Source organism: Lepidochelys kempii, chromosome 8, assembly GCF_965140285.1.
Source record: "Lepidochelys kempii isolate rLepKem1 chromosome 8, rLepKem1.hap1, whole genome shotgun sequence".
NCBI classification, from domain to species: Eukaryota; Metazoa; Chordata; order Testudines; family Cheloniidae; genus Lepidochelys; species Lepidochelys kempii.
Genome location: NC_136387.1, coordinates 28464885 through 28487326, shown reverse-complemented (window position 1 = coordinate 28487326; position 22442 = coordinate 28464885). Strand labels below are relative to the sequence as shown.

Sequence of the window (22442 nt, the reverse complement as noted above, 5' to 3'; positions counted from 1 at the left end):
GTAATAGCTTATCTAAAGTGATCATCAGGTGGGCCATTTCCAGCACAAATCCAGGTTTTCTCACCCTCCACCCCCCCCCCACAAATTCACTCTCCTGCTGGTGATAGCCCATCCAAAGTGACAACTCTTTACACAATGTGCATGATAATCAAGTTGGGCCATTTCCTGCACAAATCCAGGTTCTCTCACCCCCTCACCCCCCTCCCAAAAACCACACACACAAACTCACTATCCTGCTGGTAATAGCTCATCCAAAGTGACCATTCTCCCTACAATGTGCATAATTAAGGTGGGCCATTTCCAGCACAAATCCAGGTATTCTCACATCCCCCCCACCCCCATACACACACAAACTCACTCTCCTGCTGGTAATAGCTCATCCAAACTGACCACTCTCCAAGATTAAATCCAAGTTAAACCAGAACATCTGCGGGGGGGGAGGAAGGAAAAAACAAGAGGAAATAGGCTACCTTGCATAATGACTTAGCCACTCCCAGTCTCTATTTAAGCCTAAATTAATAGTATCCAATTTGCAAATGAATTCCAATTCAGCAGTTTCTCGCTGGAGTCTGGATTTGAAGTTTTTTTGTTTTAAGATAGCGACCTTCATGTCTGTGATTGCATGACCAGAGAGATTGAAGTGTTCTCCGACTGGTTTATGAATGTTATAATTCTTGACATCTGATTTGTGTCCATTTATTCTTTTACGTAGAGACTGTCCAGTTTGACCAATGTAAATGGCAGAGGGGCATTGCTGGCACATGATGGCATATATCACATTGGTGGATGTGCAGGTATATGAGCCTCTGATAGTGTGGTTGATGTTATTAGGCCCTCTGATGGTGTCCCCTGAATAGATATGTGGGCACAGTTGGCAACGGGCTTTGTTGCAAGGATAAGTTCCTGGGTTAGTGGTTCTGCTGTGTGGTATGTGGTTGTTGGTGAGTATTTGCTTCAGGTTGCGGGGCTGTCTGTAGGCAAGGACTGGCCTGTCTCCCAAGATTTGTGAGAGTGTTGGGTCATCCTTTAGGATAGGTTGTAGATCCTTAATAATGCGTTGGAGGGGTTTTAGTTGGGGGCTGAAGGTGACGGCTAGTGGCGTTCTGTTATTTTCTTTGTTAGGCCTGTCCTGTAGTAGGTAACTTCTGGGAACTCTTCTGGCTCTATCAATCTGTTTCTTTACTTCTGCAGGTGGGTATTGTAGTTGTAAGAAAGCTTGACAGAGATCTTGTAGGTGTTTGTCTCTGTCTGAGGGGTTGGAGCAAATGCGGTTGTATCGCAGAGCTTGGCTGTAGACGATGGATCGTGTGGTGTGGTCAGGGTGGAAGCTGGAGGCATGCAGGTAGGAATAGCGGTCAGTAGGTTTCCGGTATAGGGTGGTGTCTATGTGACCATTGTTTATTAGCACTGTAGTGTCCAGGAAGTGGATCTCTCGTGTGGACTGGACCAGGCTGAGGTTGGTGCTGGGATGGAAATTGTTGAAATCATGGTGGAATTTCTCAAGGGCTTCTTTTCCATGGGTCCAGATGATGAAGATGTCATCAATATAGCACAAGTAGAGTAGGGGCTTTAGGGGACGAGAGCTGAGGAAGCGTTGTTCTAAATCAGCCATAAAAATGTTGGCATACTGTGGGGCCATGCGGGTACCCATAGCAGTGCCGCTGATCTGAAGGTATACATTGTCCCCAAATGTGAAATAGTTATGGGTAAGCACAAAGTCACAAAGTTCAGCCACCAGGTTAGCCGTGACATTATCGGGGATAGTGTTCCTGACGGCTTGTAGTCCATCTTTGTGTGGAATGTTGGTGTAGAGGGCTTCTACATCCATAGTGGCCAGGATGGTGTTATCAGGAAGATCACCGATGGATTTCCTCTTGTTTTTTCCTACCCCCCCCCCGCAGATGTTCTGGTTTAACTTGTATTTAAACTTGGAGAGTGGTCAGTTTGGATGAGCTATTACCAGCAGGAGAGTGAGTTTGTGTGTGTATGGGGGTGGGGGGGATGTGAGAAAACCTGGATTTGTGCTGGAAATGGCCCACCTTAATTATGCACATTGTAGGGAGAATGGTCACTTTGGATGAGCTATTACCAGCAGGATAGTGAGTTTGTGTGTGTGGTTTTTGGGAGGGGGGTGAGGGGGTGAGAGAACCTGGATTTGTGCAGGAAATGGCCCAACTTGATTATCATGCACATTGTGTAAAGAGTTGTCACTTTGGATGGGCTATCACCAGCAGGAGAGTGAATTTGTGGGGGGGGGGGTGGAGGGTGAGAAAACCTGGATTTGTGCTGGAAATGGCCCATCTGATGATCACTTTAGATAAGCTATTACCAGCAGGACAGTGGGGTGGGAGGAGGTATTTTTTCATATTCTCTGTGTATAAATAAAGTCTGCTGCAGTTTCCACGGCATGCATCCGATGAAGTGAGCTGTAGCTCACGAAAGCTCATGCTCAAATAAATTGGTTAGTCTCTAAGGTGCCACAAGTACTCCTTTTCTTTTTACACTGCAATAAACAGTTTTCTCCCCTCTGGGAGTGTCCCTCAGCCCAGGCAATTCTATAGATCCCAGTCCAAGCTTGAGTCAGCTGACTCGGGCCACCCACAGCTGTGCCTTGCATCTTTTATTGCCATGTAGAGGTACCCAAAGTGAACAAATTTCATGGTTAACAACTCCTAAATTCTGTAGCAGGACCCTCTAAATTCCATGACAACCTTAAATTTACTCTATCGCCATGAAATATCCTTTATTCCCTCTCTTTTGCGCCTTGCAAAAACACAGGTAAGGCTTCCTCTTGTAGGAAAATTTGCAGAGCAAGAGGCGACTGCAGGCAGGTCCTGTTACAATAAAACAGAAAAAAAAGGGGTGATCCTGACAACAGCAAAATGGGGAATTCCATGGCATCTTGGGAAAATGCCATACTGTAGAATTACAGAGGCATTGAAATGAATGGAGCAGCCCAAAGTTGTCAGAGCTATGGTGTCAGACTCCCAGGAGACACCAGATGACACTTAAATCATTTTACACTTACACCTCAGAATTGCAAACTGAGCAGTCAACGACATACGTCATTTGGAACGGGAGGTACGCAGGAAGTAGCAGACACAAAAAAGCAAATACAGTGCAGTACTGTGTTAAATGTAAATTACTACAAAATACAAAGAGAAAGTTAAAAAAAGTTGACAAGATAAGGAAACTGTTCATGTGCTTGTTTCTTTTAAGTTAAGATGGTTAACTTTTTTCTTCTGCATAGTAAAGTCTCAAAGCTGTATTAAGTAAATGTTCAGTTGTAACCTTTTGTAAGAACCACCATATTGTATTGTTCAGAATTACAAACAATATCTATTCCTGAGGTGTTCATAAAAAGAAAAGGAATACTTGTGGCACCTTAGAGACTAACCAATTTATTTGAGCATAAGCTTTTGTGAGCTACAGCTCACTTCATCGGATGCATGCTGTGGAAAGTATAGAAGATCTTTTATACACACAAAGCATGAAAAAATGGGTGTTTACCACTACAAAACGTTTTTTCTCCCCCCACCCCCTCTCCTGCTGGTAATAGCTTATCTAAAGTGATCCCTCTCCTTACAATGTGTATGATAATCAAGTTGATAATCAAATTCCAGCACAAATCCAGGGTTTAACAAGCACGTTGGAGGAGTTGGGGGGGGGGTTCATAGCTCTGAGGGTTCTACTGTAGTTCACACCTTCGAGGTTTCTTTTGCAATCAAAATGTCTAGTTTCAATTTTTTTAAATGAAAGCTCAGATTCTGGAGCATAATTCTGAGGCAGGGAGTGAATTCTATAGGAAATTCCACAACTGCAGAATAATTTGTGTTCTGGTTATAAGCAACAAGCTATACGGTGCCACAAGGACTCCTCGTTGTTTTTACTGATACAGACTAACATGGCTACCTCTCTGAAACCTGAACTACATGGGTTATTATTGTAAAGTCTCAGTCAACATAAATGTAGGCATTGTTACTGCACCATGCATAACATTCCTTTTCTATGTATAAATGAGCACTGTATTCCAGATGTCATCTACCTAGCTCCTTTGACATGCTTGAATATTTACCACCACTTATATTTGTTCAGCACTGGTCTGCACCAAAGGGTTACTGGGTATCTTTTAAACCTGTAAAACTGTCTTAGATTTTATCAACCAGTACTTCATATCCTTCTCTTGCTCAGTGTTTTAAAGCTTATGACCATTATGTGTGTGTGCACTAGTGTTATATACACACACACAGAGAGAGAGAGAGAGAGAGAGTGCGCCAGAGCGCGCTTCCTTCATTTTTTGTGCCCAACTTCATTACCTTGCCTTTCTTTGTATTGAGTTGCATAAGCCACTTACCTGAACAAAACTGTAGATGATCAGTATTAAGTCCTTAAGTCACCTCTGCTAGTCAATTCCCTCATTCCCAAACTGCTTCCTCTCAGAAGCGCCCTTGGGTTTTGAGATCAAATCAAAATTGGATCCACTTAAGCAGCTGAGCTTTGATACCATTCTTGATGACCTTTTAAATTTGTCATTTAAGAAGTACTTCACAAGCTTTCCTAAAGTACAGATAAAGTATTTCCATGCCCATACACATCAGCACTTCTTGTATTATCTTTTTAAAAATCCTCTTCTGGGCCTCCATTTTGTGAATATGCGCTAATCTGGGCCAGACCTTCTTTCTGGGATGGCCTCGAACCTCTGGCAGACCAAAGAAAATCTAGTTCTGGGGCACCTTTTCCCACTGCTCTCCAGCAACAAACATGTTTCTGTGTGGGGAGGGGAGTCAAGCTGCACTACTAAATGAAAGATCTGGGCACAACTCTGCAGGCTCTCCACCTTGGCATACGTGATTGCCCTGCAGATCAACTGGACACGTGTAGTTTGTTTGGGTTTGTTTTACACTCTTCTCACCTGTTCAAATCAATATTATACTTCAAATCTTACATTAAATCTACAGCTTTCTTGTTGCTCCTGGATGTAAAGTGTATATTATCTTACTGCTAGTTCATCCCTCTTTAAAATGAGCCTATGAAGAGGAAAGTGCATATGTAAAAATTGTACATTTCACAGATCTGCTTCCTTCGTCTATTCCCATTTAGATCTGCTCACTTTACTAAGTAACAACCCCTACTTTTTCCTTTTGTTAGTACTTAAGACTCCAGTTCACTCTCCAGCATCTGCAGTCATAGGTGCAGGAATTAGGAGTGCTGCCAAACTCCTTGGCTTGAAGTAGTTTCCAGTATATACAGGGTTTACAGGCTCTCAGCACTCCCACTTTACAAATTGTTCCAGCACCCCTGTCTGCAGTGGTCCTATTAAACACATGTATATCAAATACAGAATTGTTAACTAAGTTCCACTTTCAGAATCTTTACTATTGATGAGCACCAAGAGAACTCTGCTTGGCTTTCAGGTCTCAAAGTTTTCAGCGATGACAGTTAAGAGAAAATCTCTAACTGTGAACTGGGCAAACCATTCACACACACCACATCTCAAATCATTTTTACAGAGTAGAAGCCACACTTTCACCATAACCTTCTATGTGCAACTCATGAAATCAGAAATATAAAGTTGAAGAAAAATGCAAGGAAAAACAATATTGAGAGCAACATGCCCAAGATCAAGACAGTGAAAATAAGTAAAACATCTCAGTTGTAAAGCCCTAAATCTTGACCTGTTCTCTCTACATTTTCCCCATGTGGTAACATTTTATCTTTTGTTTTTGAGCATAAACAGAAGTCTCTGATTCCAATTATCTTGGGAAAATGTCAAATTGTGGTGTTCATTCTATTTTTGATTGAGACAGCAACAAAAAAACAAGGTCAACACCAACTTGGGTTACCTTATGTGAGTGAATTTCTTTACAGATTTAGAATATACATGATAGTGGCATTACATGCTTAACTGTAGCATTTAATACTGTGAGCTTTAAAAGAATTTTAAAAGGACATAAGGGATTTTTAAAAATTATTTGCCCTCTTATGCTCTTGTGTAATAAACCCTCTGCAGTACAAAACAAAAAGATGATTTCTGTACCAAATCAGTCTTCCATTTTGCTAGGCTTCGATAGCGATGTTACAGTAAGTGATGTAAACTTACCTTATTGTTTCCATGAAAGGAACATTCAAGCTTTTAAACAATTTAAAAAATAAGAAGGGAAAGGGAAGACAAAAAAATATAGGTAAACAGGGGCCAATGCAGTCCTACATCCCACAGGGTTTGACATGTTTACTGTTGATGGATAATGATCCTGAAAATTTTTCACCCTTTGGGATTCTCCCAACCAGTTAACAGTTGGTCCCACAAGGATGTACTGTTTGTGTGTGATCCTGTACAGAAACTATTTTCCATCAGAAATAGGGAGTACAATCAGCAGAGGGATTGGGAGAGGTCAGGGCTAAGGGTTCATATCCCACGTTGCACTCTAAATGGGTGGCAAAGCTGTAACTCAACTGTGTGAGACCCACGGATGCTGGCAAGAGTTCTATACGACACTTCAGAATGCTCTCAGGGTCTGCTGACTGCAGCCTCTCAACTCATGCCCCATAAAATGTAGCCTGGGGCTTAAAGCCACAATCTGCCCTTTCATTTAATGATGGCCAGATTTTCAGAGTCATTCTCTGCAGGTCCTTGTTTATCTATATAGCAATTATTTTAAATCATGAATCTCATAGATGCATTTAAAATTTAGGCACAGATTACCATATAGCGTTGAAATATTTCCTTGCTCTACGGAAATTTCATACAGGTTTATTTCCCATGCTTTTTGTTCTTCCCTATTCCTTCCTCTCTCTATAAAATCGAGGGCCACTACAACTTAGATACAATTTTATCTGTCACTTTGGTAGTCTGACTCTTTACCTTAATAATATGACTTGAGTCCTGAGAGGTCTCCTCTGCCCACAAAACTGATTTCATTTACCTTCTCACATATAAATGTAAAGCTGAGAAAAAGAAGTTACTTCAAAAAAAAATTGAAATATTTGATATTTTAGTTACATTACTGTGGAAGCCTTCAATACATTTAAAACACAGTAATGAAAAAATATCATTTTATGTTATGTCCTGCTGTTCAATGATAGTACAGGTATCTGCAATTAAGGTGCTACATAGAAAAAAGTGTATGCTGCATCGCACTCCTAGTCCATACCATTGACACGGTTGTTCCAACTCCATCCCAAAACACAACACTGACTTGCTTTCATAGTGCCAGCTGACCTTTCTTTTAATAACTAACTACCTTCTTGATACATAGACAAAGTGCTTACAAAATGTTACTTGGTTCAAAAAAACACTTAGCAGGAAAGACCTTGATAGGTTAGCTAATTCCTTTTTCACCACCCATTTTGCTTATTATAATTTTGTTGAAGCACTTAATTCACTGGCTTCATTTTATCCCAAAAACACTGAATCTTGAGTAATTCCATGTTGCTCCCTACCTCTAATCTCTTCATTAGCTAATCAATAAAACATTCCACAACACAATCAGTAATTGTGGGTCAGAGCCTTTAAATACCATAGAGTTGGGCACTCTATAGGAACCTGAATAGAATACAATTTACATTTCTTCAGGGATGCAAATGGGTCATAAAACTGCTATAATCACCACTCTGTACTTTAGGCGGGGCGGGGGAGGGGAGGATTTGTCTGGCTGACTGAGAGAAGAGGGCAATGCTTTCTGACTTGGGGGAGGAGAGGAGACATAAAACTGCTGGAAAAGCAGTCAGCGTGGTGGATGATTCACCACCTAGGAATGAGGGGTTTAAAAAGGTCAGCCTGGTTCTGGCCCCTCCTCTCATTCACTCGGAACAGGCTAGGCAGCACCCCCCTCCCTATTTAGGTCACAAATATACTGGGTGATTAGCTATATCTGCTGTGGGCATTATGCTAGCCGCCCCGTTAAGGGGTGCTGGGAAGGAATTATTTCTTTACCACCATATTGGCCAGGTGCCATGGGGGTTTTCTCACCTTCCTCTCAGCAGGTTCAAGTGGGCTATGTTCATGCATAGCATGATGGGCGGTAAGTGATATGTCGCAATTCTTTAAGGGTATAGCGGATGTTCAATGCAGGTACTCCACAAATTAAGGCACAAAAGAACATACAAATTGCTTGGAAAAATAATTAAGGAGAGGTGCTTGGTAGTTGAGCAAGCCGGGAGCAGTTGGGAACTCCTCTGATCGGTACAGCAGGGAGCCATCCCCCCCCACACCAACATTATAGTTCACCTTAACCCCTCCTACAAGGGGGCGTGGTCAGTATGGTCCCAGCAGGGGAATTGCTGGAGGGACCTGGATGAAAAGGGGGGGGAGCTAGTGGAAGCCCCCACCTGGAATTGGAGGTGTCCAGCAGTGGATCTGCTGAAGGGACATGAACAGAAAGAGAGGGTTGTGTGTGTGTGTGTGTGAAAAGCACTCACCTCTCCCCCCCAGTGAATTGTGTGGGTTTTCACCTGCACATTTTATCTGCTGGGTTAGTCCCAGACATCTAATAATAAAGTTGCGGCCTGATTAAACCCATATCTAATGTCTCCTGTCATTCTTTTGGCATAGCCAGACAACCAGCTAGCTGAAGATTCCCCCTGTGCGGGAAAATGTTCATGGAGCATAGAGTGAAGGTAGCAAATTCCACCCCATCTTCCCTTGCAGCTCTGGGTATAAAAGAACTGGTCAGTGCACTGCTCTACTTCAACAATTCCTGGCTGGCATAAGAGTCACACTGCAAGGCAGAATAAATAAGCTGCAACACCCACAAATGCAATTCATGGCAAATCAGTGTTTTAGTCCAGTAGAGTCTTGTACCCTCCACCTGATCACAACCTCATCTGTCTTTTTTAAAAAAAGCCATAATTAGAATGGCTTTTGGAGGGGATGGAGATGGTAATTAAAAGTTCATTTAGGATTTATTCATCAATTTACAATATTCATATACCAAGCAAATGAGTGATCCTTTTAGTTTAAATTGCTTTACGTTAGTTTCCATTACAAGCTGACCTACTTCTAAAGTCAGTCTTATATTTTCACAACATATAATGTAAGGGCACAAATATGCAGCTCATACTCATGTATTACCAATGAGGTCTTATGTGAGTATAGGCCTAATTCTGTAACTAATGTAGGGTTAAATTAGCCTGCTCTTCAGATGTATAAAGTAGCATCACTGAAAATTTTAATGGAGAGACACTGACTGTACCATCTGATCCATACATTGTAAGGGGCAGATTCTACCCTTTTATCATGCTAAGTTGTACGTTAGTGAGTAATTTGTGACTAAGCATCAGTAAGAGTGACAGAACCTGGCCATAACCAAACACATGTGGGCATAGGTTGGGATTTGAGCATCTGCAATGTTATTCTGTGGAAGACAGCATCACTTCAAACCCACCTTTCTCAACTAAGAAAATCCCTGTATTAACACCCACCCTCCATAGTACATTTTTTTCTACACGGGTTAGTATTATAAATCACCATTTGCCTTCAGCATCCACCCAGGATTATGTGAGATACTATTATTGCCACTTAATGGTGAAGTCGCTGTCAGCAAATGTTGACTTTTTAAATAGTGTCTCCTGTAGATTAGACACAGCTAGCAGAGCACCAGGAGAACAGAAAACTCTGGAACTCTGATACATTTGAGTACATTCCCCACAACCTGTGGGTCCCCAAAACTGACTCTTTTTGCCTACCTAGCATAAGGCACACCAGGTGTGAGATAAATCAAGCTTCCTTATAAATGTCTGCTGTACATTTTTTGGATGAACACCCATAACTATTCAGGTAACCAGAAGCTCTGAATCCAGTTGACCATGGTTATAAGAGACTTGTATTGTTTACCCTTACATATTCACATTCTAGTTGGATGCCTCTCTTACAAGGGATCACACGAGTTACAGACAGCATTATAAAAGTTACATTTCAAGATGGGATACTAAATTCTAGGATAATATATTGAAAAAAGTGTCAGGACTGTAAAAATAGATAGAGTTGGAAAAGCAACCCCCCCCCTTTTTTAATATCCTGTTTTATCAGAAACGAGTTTCTGCCCAAGTAAATCAGCAAATTTAAATGAATTTACATTAAATGGTTTTAATTTATCAATATGCATTTCAAACCTGCTAATTCAAGGCTCACACAATTCTAATTTAAGATAAAGTTCAATCATACAAACTCTAAAAGTGAAAAAAAATAGTCCTAAGCCTTGTAAATGGATTTGAAGTAGCAGAAGTGTTGAAAATAGTAATATTAGTGTGATTTATAGCAATTAAGCTTCCTCTGTACGACTTGGAAATGTACGGAGAAGTACCAACATTGATTTAATATTAAAAGAAAATTGACACAGTTTATTATTTTGAAGTGGAATGACAGAATTTGTGATTAGCATCTCAGTATCAAAAATGTCACCATTTTAAAGTTGTAATATGTATTGCAATAAAGCAGCTGAACCATGTCAAGAAAAAGGGCATGCAGTGCTTTAAATAAACTCAATGAAATCTATGCATCATGAGTTCAACTAATGTGGTTAGGGGCAAAGTATAAAAATTCCATACCAAGAAATGTCCTGTTTTATGCCTGTGACTCCTGAAACTGTACTGGAGAGTGCATTTCTCTTGAAGTGTAGATTCTTGTTACTTTCTCTTGAAGAGAAGCATATCTAACAGGTTATTGATTTGGTTCTGAAGGACACAGTGTTTATTATGTAGGAAACCAATGCTGGGCAAAAGTGAAAGAAATTAATGATGGCTTTGTAAGCGTCCAGGCAGCGGTGCTGAACCTGAGTGGGGTACCTGTCAATCTATATGATAATACATTCCCAAACTTCATAAAATCGGTGATGTGAAAAGGAACTGATTTTTTTTTAAGCTAAACAGGATTTGGCAGAGAAGGAGACTGAAGTTTACTTAAGTTAACACCTCCGCTTGTATAATAGACATTTCATATCTGTGTGAATATTTTACAGCCAACCATATGGAAACATTTATCATCATAAAAGCCTTACTAAATAAAATGCTAATAATGTACATTCAAAAGTGAATCTGATATACTGTGTCTTGCACTTCATTTTATAGGATGCTTCCTGTTTTGATAAACATTTTTTGAAAAACTACCTTTTTGAAATGCATTTTATGGATAGATTAGATAGATAGAGGTAACTCTCAGGGTGAAAACTGCCATTGACCTCAGCAGGGGTAGACTCAAACTCAATCTCTGAGCTTTAATAGTACTGGAAAGATAACTTTCTTAGTCAGTTCATTCATTTGAAACAATTATTGGGACTTTTCCGAAGCCTACTGAAGTCAATGGGAGTTGTTTCATGGTCTTCCAATGGATTCTGGGTCAGGCCATTAAGTGAATATATTTTATGCATGAGTACAAAGCATGTAAGTTTACCAAATAGCAGAGTGAGTCAGTGTATTTTTACATACATATATTTTTAACACTTTGGTTATTTGCTTTCCTAGTATCTTCCATTACTATTAAATACACAACCCCCATATACTTTAATGAAGAAATGCATGCAACCATATTCATGGAAATACAAAGATTATGGGCTAACTTCATCCCTCAAATACATGCCTGCTATTTCTCCTGAAATCAGCAAGAGTTGCATGTATCAACTGAGTGCTAAATTTGACTCTTTAAGTCTAACTTGGTCATATATTTCTAACATTTTGAGAAGTTTCATTTGTGTTTTTTGTTCATCTTCTTTAACATTTAACTGCTTGCATTTCAAGTCCTAACATACTGGCACTGCTGAAATTGGCAGGGGGAGGCTGAATATCCACTTTGCCTGGAATAAAATAAAAGTCCTTTTCAGATAAATACCTGAAGGTGCTGAATGTGCCAACACACCATAAATTTAAAATCCCCAGATAACATGGCAGGGAGTCAATCACAGTAGCTGACATCAAGCAGTTGCCTTGAATGTTTCTATTGATGCCACAGTAGAACACTATTGTTGTGATTCCTCTTTATCTCCCCAAAATGGCTTATTTCAGAATTAAACTTGATTGTTTTTTGGGTTTTTTTTTTAAGTGACTTCAGCTTAAATACTCCTGCCTTATTCACATCTTAGTGTGGAGAATTATTGAAGGCAGACACTGCATTGCTATCCATAGCAAGTCATCTTCACTAGCTAGGCATTTTTTTTAAAGTAGGCACAGAACATTGCTGAGAAATGAGTTTTAAATTGTTTTATATGAATTTTAACTAATTTTTTTAAACATTTCAAGTGGTAGTTAGCTTAATGTAGTTTTTATTCACAACAAATCATTGCCCATGTGTTTTGTCCTACAGGGGCTCTGCATTATGTAATTTACCTTTTTATTTTTATTTTTAAATTAAACAGCTAAGAATCTATACTAAACAGATATATACATATCTTTTTGAGTTACTCTGATACATACATTTGCATTATAAAACCTTGCATGTACTTACCAGTAAGAGATTAGAAACCTGAGATTCAGATAAAGCTTTCAAAGTTACATGAGAACACCTGAACGAGAGTCCTATTGACTGTGAATTAATATGGTTTTAATAAGTTAAAAACTATTAACCTTATTTCACACTGTGGGTAAAAATCATATACAAGAAAAAAAATTCTGATAAGTTTCTTCACACTTGTCATTATTAAATTCTACAATCTGCTCCAAGTTTCCTCTTGAGTAATAGACATGAAGCGCTGCTGTCTGTAAATTAAAGTATAAAATAAGGTGGTATTCTGAGAACATCTTTAAGAGAAAACCCAGGCTGCCATTAAAAACCACCTGTAAACACCTACAAATAGAATATTTCTAGATATAGGTCATGTTTTTTCAAATCGCATTCTTTGCTATGCAGTTTACTGGAGAATAAGAGCACCACTCAATTATGTTGTTATTTAAAATACATACTACATTATAATAATATTTCTCCTGTCATTTCTGGTAAAAATTGATTTTTTTAATTTACTTTTTTTTAAGGCAAGTGGACAAGGAAAAGAAAGAACTTAAGTGACTCATTTATATGCAAAAAATACCACCATATGTTCTTATAGATATATAGTAAAACATATATTCAAGAAACAGGCCTACCGTTTTCCTCATCTGACTTATTTTCATTGTCAGAGTCAGTCAGTGTAAGGGCTGAGTTTTCACGACTTGACAGACCGGAACTGCGCCTGGATTTTATCCCTCTCCCCCACAGCCTTATAGCATGCTCTGGAGACATTCCTCCCTCTGTGTCTGAGTCAGCATCAGACCCGGTGCTCAAGGAATAGCCTTGATGAAGTATTCCTATGTCTGAGCAGTAACCACTTCGATGGGGAGAGGGCTCACAGATTCCTAGTTCTGCAAGGGTGAAGTTAGTTCCTAGGAGGACAGTAAAACAAAAACAATTAGTCAAAATATTTAAAATAAAATGAACAGGCCATCTTACCTTCTCATAGATATTTTATATATCATGCCTTCATAATGAATTGTATATGGTGGACAGATTTGTAAGGACAAGGCTCATCAGAAGCATATGGTGTGTAGCAGAGAGAATTGTGAAACACACAAAACAAAAGATAAAACTCCTCAAAATCTGAGGCATTCCTTCCTCTTCCACATTTTGGCCTCAAATCTGTAAACACTTAGGCAGGTGATTAATATTATGCACATAAGCAGTCCTATTGACTTCACATGCTTAACATTATTTGCAGGATTGAGGCCTTTGTTATGAACGGTTTCACCAAAACCATTGCTACATGTCGTCATTTTTAATCACTTATAAGGTGGACAAAAATCAATCCATTTCGGAGCAAAAGAGGACCACCACTTCCAGGAAGAAATGACTTTAAACTTCAAACTATTTTTCATTGAAAATATGAAAGATTCAATTTAACTTAGTGCAAACAATTTGAGTGCAGAGTCACCCAGAATAGTGGAAAACTGTACATAGTATGAAAAGTTGTCACAATTTTGCACAGCTTTAATATGTGGGAAGGATATTTTGGGTTCCCTGTTACAACTGAAATAGGTGACATGCATTTTCTCCATTCACAGAAGTTTTGCTCTCAACAGAAATGTTATGAGTCATGTTACTGTGTCAAAAAATGCAAACAGGAGAACAGCATGTCTGAAGTCAAACCTTCTAGGATTCATGTCAAAACACGGTAGCTCATAATATGACTCAGTAAGTTGGTAGGTGACACATTTACAACGCACTCACATATTCCCAAGGGTACCAAGAACAGACCATACATCTTTTTAGACAAAAAGGGACAAAGAACTTAGAAATATATATATATAAGGAAATATTCACTGTCTCTCTGGCTCCGCTGGTTTTGAAAAGCACGGGCAATTTCATTTACCCATGCCAGACTAGAAATGAAGAACAAAGACAGATTCAAGTCACTGGAAATACATCTGTGGACTATTTAAATTCATATTGTTCACAGTGTAACTTAGTCTGAGGTCCGTGCTTCCATAATGGTGCTTTTATAGTCTATTTAAAGAGTCTATTTTTCCCCCACACATTTATATCAAATCAAGACACCTAAAGACAGATTATAAACAGGCAACTTTTCTACAAGATATTTTCATTAACAAATATGCTTCATTAACCAGTTTAAAAACAAAAAGTAACAATTCTATTCACACAGATCAATCAAGACAGTCCATATATTTAAAATATCTAGTTAATCGATCTACATAAATCTTTTTCCAGTCCCACAAGATCATTTAACTCAGTAATACTCAGATCTCAGTGGTTCAGGAGCCAAATTAGTGATCCAAATTACCCAAAAGAGCCACAGTAATATGAATTCATTGTTTCATTTACTGTAGTACTATTCATATTTAAATAGTATCATGGGGAAATATGTAGTTTTTTAAAATATATTATTCTCACAGCAAGTAAATTAATAACACTGCAAGTTGACAACTTAATTGGTAAACATAGTAAAAGCATCCTCATTGGTTAATAATTAAATCACACAGTGTTTTAATGTTGTGTGCTGCAAAGAGTCGCAAGACACACTTAAAGAGCCACTTGCGGCCTATAAGCCGCAGTCGGAGTATCACTGATTTAAATCCATAAACTATTTTGAGAAAAATGCTATGCAAAGTAATGTTATGTTTTACTTAACCTTTATCCCCAAACCCACCAGTTAAAGAAAGAGCATGTGATTTCTCTTTCAGAAGGATTAAGCCCTGGTCTACCCTACAGCTAGGTTGATATAAGGCATAAGTTGTTATGAGGTTGATATGATGCCGCAGCTTAACGTGGCTTGTGTGGTTGCGGCAGAACACTGGGAGAGAACTCTCCCAGTGCTCTAAAAAACCCACCTCCATGACGGGAACAGCTCCCAGCGCTGTTGCACGGTCTACACTGGCACTTTACAGCACTGAAACTTGCTGTGCTCAGGGGAGTATTTTTACACACCCCTGAGCAAGAAAGTTGCAGCGCTGTAAATTGCGAGCTTAGACAAGCCCTTAACAACTCCATCTCCGCAAGAGATGGACCACTTAAATAGATATAGGTAGGTCAACGCAGCGTCAGCATAGATACTGTGTTGTTTACATAGACTGTTGCTGACTTTCAAAAACTGTCCCACAATGTCCCACACAGTTAAATCAGCACAAGCACTTCTGGCAAGGACACACACTGCCAACACAAAGAGCATAGTGTAGACATGCAAAAGCAGTTTAATTACTGCGGTGGTTGCAAGTCAACCTAACTTAGGTTGACTTAATTTTGTAGTGCAGGCTTGCCTTAAGCTGTTTGCTTGACCAAAAGAGGATGGATATGCTCCTGAATAGCAACTTTCAGCTCCTGAGACACCCCACTTTAGCCAATAAACCAAACAGCATCAACAGATTGCATCCTTCCTGTGCTAGGAGGAACATTGCAATAAGGCGGCAGTGAGTTAGAGAAATAAAAAGGGAGAAGGGACATTTCTAAGGGAACAAATTAGTCAGCTGTGATGTTTAAAAATAAGATAAAAAGAAAAACACACAAAGAGTCACCTCCTTTCCCTCAAGACTTAATTAAGGGAAATGAACCCAAATGTCTTCTGTTAAGAGTCCATTCTGCTTGGTAAAATAATTACAGGTGTTATGATGTGCGTCTTGAGAATATGACACTTAAGATGTGCCAACCTTTTGCAACAGAAACCCCATATCATGCGGAACTCCATTACTTTAAGTTTTCAGCATATAAAAAAAGAAAATACCCAGATTTTGAGAGAAATGTATTTTGATTCATGGCCCTTGCCCCAAAATTGAAAGCAAAGCTTTTTGCCATCTGTAGTTTGGCAGTGATTCTTTAAGTAATCTTTATTATTCCATTTGATTTTCATAATGAATTTTTGATAACTGTTCACATGGTAGGTTGTCTGGGTTGAACACAATCCCATGAATTTTAGTGATTACTTACAAATTGTGCACAGTCCATAGACTTACAAAAAATAATCTGGCGAGTTTTATTAAAGTTTTGCCTTTGCCATTCTGGATTTGAACTGATCTGAAACTTAGAAAGCTACTTAATGGTATAAAAGCATCCACACTGAACCAAAGAAGTGCCTCATACAAAATGCAAACTGTATCCTGCAATTTTGGCACATTTTGAATGTCACAGTGCAGGTTCAAGGACCTACTGAAACTTATATGAAACATACCCGACGTGAAGTGATGCTAAAATTATACCCATCCCAACTACAAAAGTGGAAATATGCTTTTAAAAAAGATTTTGTTTGTTGTTAACATAAGTATGTATGAACACAAAGCTATTATGAATATATTAGCTTAATTAAGCTTTTATATACAGTTAAGTATTTTAATACTACTCTGTAGATTTTAATAGCCTTTAAATGCCCAGATGTTTACACTCTAATGAACATTCGGTATGGACATCAAAAACAAACTAACATTTGATGCAAACAATGAACTTAATATGACTGTTCATATTATTTTCTCTGAGATAAATGGAAATGGGTTGAAGAGAGGTAATAGAAACAGTATTCACTTTTTCAGCTGTTTTGGCTTCTGCTAACTGGGAGTATGGCAAAATGTATGTGGCTTCCAGAGATAACAGTATATCTATACAAACAGATCAAATTAAGAGAGTCAGATGTAGGAATCCGGCCAGACCACTGGTCCTTCTAAGGCCAGGATCCTGCCTCCAACAGAAGTTAGAATGAGATTCTTTTGCAAAAAACCCTATCGTGACAGGGTATAGTTATAGAATAACACCATTGTGGAAGCGTCTTCCTTCTCCAGTTAGTGGCTGGTTTGCATCCTGTACACAAATATTTCCAATTACCAGTTTCAAAAATGCTGCCATTCAGTTTCATTGACTGTCCCTTGGTTTTTGGATTTTAAGAAAAAGGCATGAGTGCTCCTATTTATCCTGTCTTCTGTATAGCATTCTTTAATTTCACATCCCTATATCATATGCCTGCTTACTCATCAACTCTTGAAACTAAAACAACCCATATCTTCTCTAACATAGTGATTGTGCTCATTAATACATTATTTGTCCAGCTGTAATTGTGCATTAGGGTTCAAGTGATATTAATAAACCACTTTTTTTATTTCTGTATGGGATAAAAGTCATTATTATACTCAGATGTACGGATGCAATTTAAAAAATTGCAAATTGCAAGCATCCAGCATTTCTTTAGCAAGTCAAATCTGTTCATGTCAAGAATCAACAATGTACCCAAATTCACTTCCTGGGCTCGGACGATTCAGCAGACTCCAGCATGTGGGACCCTCATGCCAAATAGTTTGCCAGAAGCAAAGGCAGAGTAGTGCAAAATACTCATAATCTCTACTCTTCAGTAGAGTGGGCCAGCCAGCATAAGCCACATAAAAGGACAGGGCCTGGGAAGAAACAGAGTCATTTTGGCCAGATGATCCAATTCTGTCTGTCTCTCTCAGGAAGAGCCCTCCATGAAGCTTCTTTAGAGCCTGAGATAAAATAATGCTGCAGCTCAGAGAACACCCAGGCAAGGGGAGTGGTGGTATCTGTTGCCTGGTGTCTTCTGCCAACTCTGTGACCTTGTGAGAACAAAGGGAAAAGAGTTCAATCTACACTGTTCTGCCTCCATAGAGAAGGAGTGGCCCTCTGAGCTGAAATTCACTACAAGTAATTTACTACTTTTAGTAGTAAAGCAGATGGCTGGATTATTTTAGTGCTACTTAACATAGTGCTGTACATGGGATCCAAAAAATATTTGCACTATAGTGAAGCTTTACTTGCAAAGTAGGAGGTTAGTATGAAACACTATGTGAGTTGGAATCCAGAATACCAAAATGTAATTCAGAATCTATTCTTACTCTGCCTTCAGACCACAGGCAAAGACTTTACGTGCTTTATAGGCATGTATCGCACTGTTGGTGACAAAACAAACACACACACACTTCCACCAAATGAGTGGAATAAAGAGCTTTGGTTCTTTAAAACAACATGTTGCAATGAAAGCAACTCATCAGTAATTTAAAAAAAATTCACCAGGAATCAGAAGTCCTCGGAATATTATAGGTGCTATTAACCAGCAAGACATCTTCAATGGTGATTATTTTAATTAAACTTCGGCAGTTAATTCCATATGTTTTGTTAAGGTACAGATAACCTGCTAAGTAAAAGTAGGTTATTGATCTTAAGTTCATAATATTAAGAGATAGAAAGGAACTACTGGATCATCAAGTCCAAGATGCAAGTGCATTATGTAGTTTCCCAGTAGTACAAAAGCAGTTTTCTAACATATATTATACATTGAAATCAAAATTAAGCTGCTATTACTGTTTTCAAACTGACTACATAACTTATGTGGCAACAAATACTCCAAAAGGGTGCGATTAAATGAATGAAGCACAATTCTATTCACTATCTCAACACACAAAGATCAGAAAACAAAGCCTGTGGTATTTTTCACCTGATCTGTAGATAGAGGTTTGGGTTAGTTAATAGCACATTATAGGAACACAGGAATTTCCATAATGGACCAGACTCAGGGTGCTTCTAATCCAGCATCCTATCTCTGACAGTGGCCACATTATACAAGATGCCTCAGAGAAAGGTCTAACACCACACCAATAGGTAGACCTGGAATAATCTTCCCTCCACATTAGGTCTCATCCCGATCTCTAACAATTAGAGATTGGCCTAAACCCTGAAGCATGAGGTTTATATACTCCTTACAAAATTATAACAATTGTGGATATTCTCGATATCCATTTAAGTGTCTAATCCCTTTCTAAATCTTGCTAAATTCTTGGCCTCAATGATTTTCTGTGGCAATGGGTTCTTCAGTCTAAGTGCTGTGTTGCATGAAAAAGTTTTGAATTTGACCACATTTAATTTCATTGAAAGTCTCCCCTTCTTGTGTTATGAGACAGGGAGAACAGACGCCTGACAGACACTTCTCTACTCATTTTACACACTTTTATCATACCTTAGAAGATGAATAAAAGTGGGTAACAATACCAATTTTTTCAATCTCCTAATATTTTATATATGTCAATGCTATCTTAGGCTTCCTTTCTCAACTCAGTTTACATTCCATTCCACATTCCAACATATTAGATATTGGTTCTAATTATATATTATGCATTTTAGATTCAGCCTCCAAAACTGAAGATATTTGCTCAGGGAAGTCTGAAGAAGAGCCAAGTCTCCACTTATTGTTCTCCTGCATTTGTGACTTTCTTATTGTTTTACCCAAATTAAGATTCTCAGAAAAATTCCTTTAATATGAGCACTTGCGTGTATATCTTTGCACTTATATATCACCTTGCATTTCAATTGTTTTAATGTGCACAAGAAAGAGAGACATTCATTCTGTGTGTTATGTGCAGAGAATTAACCACATGACTCTGAGATTAATGGGGTTTTTGTGATTAAACTAAAATGCATATGCCTGGAAAATTCTCCCATTTAACATTGTTGATGTCACAGAGGGTAGAAACCTCCCATTCAGAAAAAGACCCCACACCCATTCAAAGGACAGCACCATTAAATTACTGAGCCTGAGGCAAGAATTTGTGTGTGGAATTCAATGGTCTGGGTTACACTGCACCGAGTTCAGGGTTAGCCATTTCTTCTACATATCCATCTATTTTAAAAAATTCAAATCCCCATATATTACTTTGCTGCCAAAAAAAGGAGCAAGTATAAGATGTAGTGTACTTATAGTGCAGACCTGAATGTGGCCAAATTCTTTAAAATGCCAGGGAACAGATCTACTTGAAGAGCAGACCCTCCCAGTGGAAAAGATATATAGCTGATTCTAATGCCCACAGATTTTGAAAGAGATAGCATACAGAAACATAGCAGGGATGAATAGGTGGACCTTTACCGTGCAGCTATGTGTAACAGTTAACCACAGAGCAAAAAGGTCAGCAGACTACTTATTTTCTGCACTTCAAGTGTTATTGGGTTCTAGCTATTGCTTGCTCACAAAGCCAAACATTTCATAATTAATGAACAACTCCAATGTATAACTTTAACTTAATGATAATGATCTTACATTTATAAAGCACCTTTCATCCAAATAGATAATAAAGTGGTTTACAGACTTTACTAGCTGGGCATACCAACTGTATGGGAACATGGCAGGAATCACCACATCTATCAGTAAAGTGCAGCTGCCTCAACAGTGCACACAGAAGTGGCACAATAATGAATAGTGTTTGTATACGATAAACACTCACATTGGAATTTTGGGAGGGTTAAGAACATGCTGTTTTCTAGGTAATAAACTTTTAAATGAAATACACACATGAATGCTTCTTAGCAATCAAAATATCTGTTAATCTAAGAAAGTTTACTGAATGAAACTGGATTGAGCCAGCCAAAGGGAACTTTTTGTTTTCTAGCATCTGTTTAGTCACAACAAAATCCTTTTGATTTTCTTCTTCATAATCCTGCCGTTCCTCAAGCTAGCTCAGAAACCAAAAAGTCTAATATTACAGGTTGGATGAGGTTTTTTTTGTTCTTTTTGAGCAGGGGTGTTGACAACCAGTTTGTTGATATTATTAGTATATTACATTAAAAAATTAAGTTAACAGACCATGAAGGTTGCGAAGCCATGCACCAAAACTTTCAAAAATGCCAAACTTAAGGTTGACTATGCAACCTTAATTCAGCCCTGTTGTGAATATCCATTTATGGCTTTAACTACATGATCTTCTATTTTTTCTGCAAGATACCTGCCTCATTCAGTGAACGAGTAGTTACTCAGTATTTCTTTTTTATTCTCATTCCATGTATGGTCCTAATCTTATTTAGAACACACCATTCAAATCATGCACTGAAAAAACTTACAAATTTCTTCATGGGGCTCATTGGTATAATATCGGAGTGCTTCAAAATATTAATCTTCTCAACACTCCTGTGAGGAGAGGTGTTCTCACCCTTTTACAGTTGGGAAACTCAGACTTTATGTCAGAAAGGACCATCATGATTATCTAGTCTGACCTTCTGCACACTGCAGGCCACAGAACCTAACCCACCCACTCCCATAACAGATCCATAACCTCTGGCTGAGTTACTGACATCCTCAAATCAGGATTTAAAAACTTCAAGTTACAGAGACACTAGTTTAAATCTGCAAGTGACCTGTGCTTCGTGATGCAAAGGAAGGCAAAAAACCACCAAGATCAATGCCAATCTGATTTTGGGGTGGGAGTGGAGGGGGGGAAATCTCCTTCCCAACCCTATATGGTGATCAATTAGGCCCTTAGCTTTTGGGCAAGATCTAACAGACACACACCTGGGAAAGAATTCTCTGTAATTACTCAGAGGCCCTCCCCATCTAGTGTCCCATCACCAGCTGTTGGAGATATTTGCTGCTAACAGATGCAGATCAGCTACATGCCATTGTAGGAGTCTCATCACAACATCCCCTCCATAAACTTGTCAAGCTTAGTCTTGAAGCCAGTTAGGTTTTTTGCTCCCCTTGTAAGGCTGTTCCAGAACTTCATTCCTCTGATGGTTAGAAACCTTCATCTAATTTCAAGTCTAAACTTGTTGATGACCAGTTTACATCCATTTGTTCTTATGTCCACACTGGCACTTAAATAACTCCTCTCCCTCCATGGTATTTTTCCATCTGATGTACTTAAAAGCTGAGGGGAGATATGATTGCTCTCTCTGTTTGGTTAGGTTGAACAAGCCAAGCTCTTTGAGTCTCCTCTTCCATTCCTCGGATCACCCTAGTAGCCCTTCTCTGACCTGTTCCAGTTTGAATTCATCACTCAAACATCGGAGACCAGAATTGCACACAGTATTCCAGATTGAGGTCTCACCAGTGCCTTGTATAATGATACTAACACTTCCCTGTCTCTACTGCAAATACCTCACCAAATGCACCCTAGGACTGCATTAACCCTGTTCACAGCCACATCACATTAGTGGCACATAATTGTCCTGTGATCAACCAATACGCCCAGGTCTTTCTCCTCCGTCACTTCCAACTGAT

General features: G+C 38.9%; 1 protein-coding gene across 3 annotated transcripts in view; it reads right to left on the bottom strand.

Annotated features, from left to right (window-relative positions):
• The window catches only part of TENM2 (teneurin transmembrane protein 2), a 1082146-nt gene that overhangs the window by 740460 nt on the left and 319244 nt on the right, over positions 1–22442 (bottom strand). For all 3 annotated transcript variants that reach the window (XM_073355925.1, XM_073355928.1, XM_073355933.1), the window contains exon 4: positions 13069–13344. In XM_073355925.1, coding sequence (XP_073212026.1) covers positions 13069–13344 — 276 coding nt within the window. The remainder of the gene's footprint in view (positions 1–13068; positions 13345–22442) is intronic.